Source organism: Lipotes vexillifer, unplaced genomic scaffold, assembly GCF_000442215.2.
Source record: "Lipotes vexillifer unplaced genomic scaffold, Lipotes_vexillifer_v1.1 scaffold443, whole genome shotgun sequence".
Taxonomy (NCBI): Eukaryota; Metazoa; Chordata; class Mammalia; order Artiodactyla; family Lipotidae; genus Lipotes; species Lipotes vexillifer.
The window spans coordinates 783,254-789,615 of NW_006779163.1; the positions used below are offsets into that span (position 1 = coordinate 783,254).

Sequence of the window (6,362 nt, forward strand, 5' to 3'; positions counted from 1 at the left end):
GTGTTTTGTAGTTTTCAATATAGTCTTTGTGCTGTGTCCTCACGTGGCGAAGGAAGTCTCTGGGATCTCTTCTATAAGGGAATTAATCCCGTTCATGAAGGCTTCCATCCCCATGGACCTCCCAAAGGCCCTACCTCCACATACCAGCACACTGGGGATTAGATTTCAACATGTGAATTTTGGGGACACAAACATTCAGTCTAGAGCATCAGCCATCCCATCCTCCAATCCATCATACCTTCAAAATCTGGCAAATGTCTTAAAGAGAGAATGGTTGTGTGTTTAAGGTAAGCTTGCTTGCTTTGTTAGGTCTTTGTTTCAGTGAGACCCCAGGGGATTCTATTCTGCACTTTAAAAGGCATTTATCTATAACCATGTGCTTAAGAGCCCTCAGGTTTTCACTCTGTCACACCAGCCACATGACCGTTACAAGTGTTTCTCATTTCTTTCTTTCCATCCTGGGCCCTGCCTGGGTCAGGCCTGATCCTCACTCAGAATCTAAAACAGCCCCAGAGAGAAAAAAATGGCTGGTGACCCTACACTCTTTTTAGAATGGTTCTTTCTTCTTTCCTATTTTAGTTTCTAGTTGAGTTAGGCTTCATTGCTTCTGCAGCTCTCTGATGCCTTTACAATTAAGATTTTTGTAGTCTATCCAGATTTTTCTAGTTTTTGCAGTGGGGACATTGGTCTACTACAACCTACAATAAAGTTCCCATGGCCATATATTTTATTGCCATGTTTTGGCATAAATTCCTGAGGTGACTCCTTGTTTGGAGAAAATCAATTTATTTTGCTTTAGCTTCCCTCGTGTTGTATGACAAAAATTCCTTATTCTTACATTCCATCAAATACACTGAATTTCTATAAAATTAATAAACTCAAATGCTTACTTTGTATAACATTGAGCCATCAGTTAGTACTATTAACTTTGTTCTAACAGCACTTACTGTTGGTTTTTCCTGGTTAACCATAATATCTAGAGATAAGTTTTCAGTGAGTGACAAAAACGAGCCTTTAAACAAAAGTTACTCTGATTTATGAGGTCTTTGAAAATTTATTCTCTTTGCGCTAAGTCTTTTGGGCCTTATTCAAGGTTATCATCTCTAATGATGGTTCTATATAGTAATGCCAACTTGTTGTTTATTTACCATTCCATCTTCAGGGACATTTCTATCCCTTGGAAACATCTGTGACATCCGATTTGAATTTCCTTGTCTGACATTAGTATTAACAGAGTTAGATAAGAAATAGATTTCACACTGCATTATTTCTTGAGGACCAATCTCGGCTGTATTCTTTCCTGTCTATAACCCCATTGGGGTGGGACTGACATTTACTGAACATTTAATACCGCTTTTGATGGAGAGTTAGAGGGCACAGCGCTTCATTTGCTCACGACAACCTCGTAAGTAGAAATTATCTTCCTCATTTTGTAGAGGTATTATAGAAACTGAGCCTCAGAATCTATAAGCAGCGTTTGCCCTGTCACACCTGGAGAGAAGACTCCTGTTTCCGGCAAAAATTAAAGCGTATTTCATTTTTAATTTTTTGGATGAATAATTGCATAAAATATTTTATAAGGCAATGATAACTAAACTACTCGCTGGGTTTCAAACTTCCTTCGTGGTGTTCTTAGCTGAGAATTTTCTCTACAAGTACAGATACTTTTACGTAGTAGAGAACTCTGAAATCATTACTTTAGCTGATCTACAATTGATACTTTTTGTTTGAAAAGCATTTTAAAATTCTTGGTTTTTTGTCCTCCACTGTTGATGCCCTTAGCACTCCTGTCTAGACCTATTCCTTCCACAAAACTTATCTGTTCTGATGGCGACAGTCTCTTGCACTGTGACTCCCTGAGTAAAACCTCCTGGCCTCTATTTCAGGCCCACGTTGCAGTGTCTCATGGGATCATCTCAACATCCACCCCATAAGGACAACATGGGAACAATGCTTTGAAACCAGTTCCATTTCTCTTAATGGACTAGATTTCTCACTAGAAATCTTCGTATGCCATTCTCTCTTTCATATTGAGTATGGGTTGTTTTCAAAGCCTTGTTTTTTCCACTCAGATGTTTTCTAGATTCATCCTTTCTAGTTTGTTTCTGTTGCCAACAGGCATACCTTGACCCCTCCAGCTAAGATACCTGCTATGTCTTACAATGTTTCCCAGCTGCAGACTCACTCCACCCAAACGACTTCCACTGCTTCTCTTACCTTGATTTCTGCACAGCTTTCTAATGCCTCCTTGCCTCATGTCTCATCATGATCTGATTGATTTTCTACACCGCCACGGGGGTTATCTTTCTAAAGTACAGCGTTTATTCTCGAGGAGTTTGATAACCAAATCAAACTCCTTGGCACAGCATATGGAGCGTTTCATGATCTATTTTATGATCTCTTCCAACATATACATGAGTGCCTGCTCTAAGTCAGGCACTGTGATAAGAGCTGGGCATTCCACACAAGACCTAGTAAACTTATCTCTGTAAATATGGAGCCTCCAGTAATGCCGACCAATGTTTAAGTGTCTCACATAACCACCTTCTTTCAGGCTTCTAGTAGAATGCCTTCCCTTTTCTCAACCTATCCTCATCACTCGGTTTAGAGATACCCTCAACCAGGAAGCTCCCTGTGACCACCTCCGAGGCTGGATGAGGGGCTCCTCTGGGCTTAGTTCCAGTAGGACAGTTGTGACAGTGTACTGCCACCTTCTGTCTGCTAGCCTAACTTGCCAAGGAACTCATTAGCTCACTGAGCACAAGGACAATGTATTATTCATCTTTGAGTCTCCAGGACCAAGCACAGTGTCTGGTCCAGCTCTCTGTTGATGAATGTCCATGTGCTATTTCATCATGTCAGTTTCCTCATCAAGATCTTACGGGATCCTTTGGGTGCCTGCTCTATCAGATGACTTGCCCGGATTTTGAGATGTCTTGAAGATATGACTTTCCGGTATACATCCAAATAGGTTTCTACATATTTACTCACAGTGGATGTAACCCTTCTCTTTCCTTTTCTTACCTCCCATGCCACACTCCCTTTTAATTTTGACTCCTCTGCTCTATGCCCTCAGGCACCCCGACCTCCTGACCCTGCCATTTATCCAAATCCTGTCTTTCAAGGCCAGACTCAGAGGTTGACTTCACTGTGAAACCCGCTCTGCCTACTGGGTGCCACACTGATCACTCACTTCTTAGACATGTGCTCTCCTACTTGGTTTTGTGTAAGTACCCAGCCTCTGAGAATTCTTAGTTCACCTGTTATTGGGTAATGAAGGTACATATAAAGAACCCTATAAAAATATTCATTTTGATATATATATAGGACTCAAAACCGAATCTTCAGCTATGAACACCTGACTTTTAGGAATTACAGGGAGAGCAAAACTTCTTGTGTGATTGACACAGTAGACATCTTAGCTTAACATACCCAGAAACCGACTCTGATTCCCCCCATCTCAGCCAATGGCAAATCCTGTTAGCTCTGCGTCCGAAATATATAGAGTATCTCCAGAATCTGATCCCTTCTCATCCCCTACTCTATTACCGGTCCAAGCCACCATCTTTCCCAGGTTGCTCTCAGTCTCCTAAGAGGTGTCCCTACTTCTGTCCTTGTCTCCTATGTCTGATCTCAACAGTGCAGAATGATCAAGGCACTTTGAACTGTACTCAGAACTTGGCTACGGCATCCCATTTCAACATAAAGTAGAAGCCAAGGGCTGTACAGAGGCCCACGTGACCCTACGTGATCTGCATCCCCATCCCCTTCAGGGACCGCTGCCCTCTCTGCTCCAGCCCCCAGCCTCCTTGCTCTTCCCTTAGATTTGCTTCAGGGGCCCCATCCCCACTTTCTTCATGCTTTTGCTCAATGTCACTTCCTCAGTGAGCCTCTCACGGCTGTCTGGTTCAAACTGTAGCATCCTTTCATTTGCTATCTTTTTCCTGTTTCATACATAAATAGTATATTTTCTTTTTTTTCTGAATAGTATATATTTTACTCAGTTTCCTTCCGTTCTCCATGACTGTGTCAGCTGCACGAGGACAGTGATTTTTGTTTGTTCACGACTGTATCCCCAGTGTCTGGAACAGAGTCTGAGTTGTGGATATCGCATTATTAGCTTTTGAACGAACAGCAATTGTTCCGTGCATATGAAGCTACCAGCTGAGGGGACCTGATGTCTTTCCATGGTGCATATCATAAAAGGAAAAAAGCTGAGGGAACAATTCAATTGTCAGGGTCGGTGATGTCCTCTGGAACTTCCTTTCAACTTGCATTAGGTAAAAAAACCCTCCTTGTGGATGAGAACATGACACCAAGATGAAGGACATCAATGTGGCTTCCTAGCCTTGGCACCTACTTGAGATGGAGCACAGTGAGCTCACTGCTCTGACCCCTAACTAGACAAAGACCCAGGAATTCCAGGACTTGGGGATTTTACTGACTCACATGTGTTTACACATTTGCTTTCCCTGCCCCCCCCCCCACATTTAATTCTTCCCAAGCACACCTTTAGGTATATCAGAAAAAATGTAAAAATGTAAAAATATATTTAAAACTGAAAAGTATTCACTTATTGGCATTTAAAAAATTACTCACCACTGTCGATTGCCAGGAAGAGGGCAGTGTATACGCTGTTATGGACGAATGGGGACTCGCGGTCCAGCACAGCAGTGGTGTCAACGGTCCCGTTGATGGGGTTGATATTCAGCCAGCCTGCTGGGTCCTTGTAAACAGAATACCTGAAAAAAAAAAAAATCCCCAAACGATGTCAGATTACATTCAAAATAGATTCAAGAAATGTTCAAGGAGTACTGGGCACAAGCTCCCAGGTTAGCTGCCAGATAATTCTTAATACAAATCCAAAAACATCATTATAGCACAGTTGTTCATTCAGAAAGTAATGACTGACCATTAATTAACTCTGGGCCTTTTCTGTTTTAAATATGTTGTACATGGACCTCCTTTATTCCTCATGACAAGCCTGGGAGGAAGGAGCTCTTATCTGCCCAGCTCTCATAGAGGCAGCGTTCATAGCCTGTCTCCTGAGTCCAGGTCCAGCTTTTTCTTTTTTTTTTTTTTTTTTTTTTTTTTTGCTTTTATATCTTGGATGCATCTGGTATGCAGACTAGGCAGGAGGAGCACCGTCATGAAGGTACAGGCAAGGCACATGGACGCTTGCAGGAAGAAGTAATTATCTCTGATGGAGGGCAACCCCGGGGTCCTCACAGAGGATGCAGTATCTGAACTAAGACAGAAGGAATGGGGGGCTATTGTCAGAGAATGAGAGGACAGACACGTCAGGAAAAGAGAAGAATATGAATTAACATATGGAACAGAGATATCACTAAAAATGTAAGTTCCACAAGAGCAAGGATATCTGTTCACTGTCATGACCCCAGCTCCTAGAACATTACTTAGCACATATACAACACTCAAGAGATAGTTGCTGAGTGAATGTTTTTGAGAGTCCGCCTGCCGATGCAGGGGACGCGGGTTCGTGCCCCGGTCCGGGAAGATCCCACATGCCGCGGAGCGGCTGGGCCTGTGAGACATGGCCACTGAGCCTGCGCGTCCGGAGCCTGTGCTCCATAACGGGAGAGGCCACAACAGTGAGAGGCCCGCGTACCGCCCAAAACCAAAACAAACCAAAACAAAAATCAGGTCAGGGGGCTTCCCCGGTGGCGCAGTGGTTGACAGTCTGCCTGCCGATGCAGGGGACCCGGGTTCGAGCCCTGGTCTGGGAGGATCCCACATGCCGCGGAGCAACTAGGCCCATGCGCCACAACTACTGAGCCTGCGCGTCTGGAGCCTGTGCTCCGCAACAAGAGAGGCCGCGACAGTGAGAGGCCTGCGCACCGCGATGAAGAGTGGCCCCCGCTTGCCGCAACTGGAGAAAGCCCTCGTACAGAAACGAAGACCCAACACAGCAAATAAATAAATAAATAAAAAATAAATAAATGAGGCAGAAGGAAATAACTGCCCTTAAAAAAATAAAATAAAATAAAAATAAAAAAATAATAATCAGGTCTCCATCGCTGTCCTGTTTAATTGCATTTTTGCTGGGCCCTTTGTTTTCCTCTATTAGTTGATGTATTTTGTTTGGTGCCTCTTCCAGTCGGAGGCCTTAGGGAGGTCTGCCCGTGCCGCAGATCTCCTTGATGCCCATCTTCCTGCGTTTCCTCAGAACCACAGCCACGGAGAGAGGAGGACGGGGTCATTCCATTTACTGAGAATTCCCAAGGGCCCAGTGCTGGGTTTCACCGTGCCCACGCCCTCCAAACTAAGAGCTGCATGGAAGCCCCTGGAAGTGGGTGTGATCCTCCCCAACCCTGGAGCTTTTTTTTTTTTTTTTTTTTTTT

General features: G+C 43.7%; 1 protein-coding gene across 3 annotated transcripts in view; it reads right to left on the minus strand.

The window, feature by feature from the left end:
• CDH13 (cadherin 13) overlaps positions 1–6,362 on the minus strand; it is a 1,035,770-nt gene that overhangs the window by 27,111 nt on the left and 1,002,297 nt on the right. For all 3 annotated transcript variants that reach the window (XM_007452531.1, XM_007452530.1, XM_007452529.1), the window contains one exon: positions 4,600–4,742. In XM_007452531.1, coding sequence (XP_007452593.1) covers positions 4,600–4,742 — 143 coding nt within the window. The remainder of the gene's footprint in view (positions 1–4,599; positions 4,743–6,362) is intronic.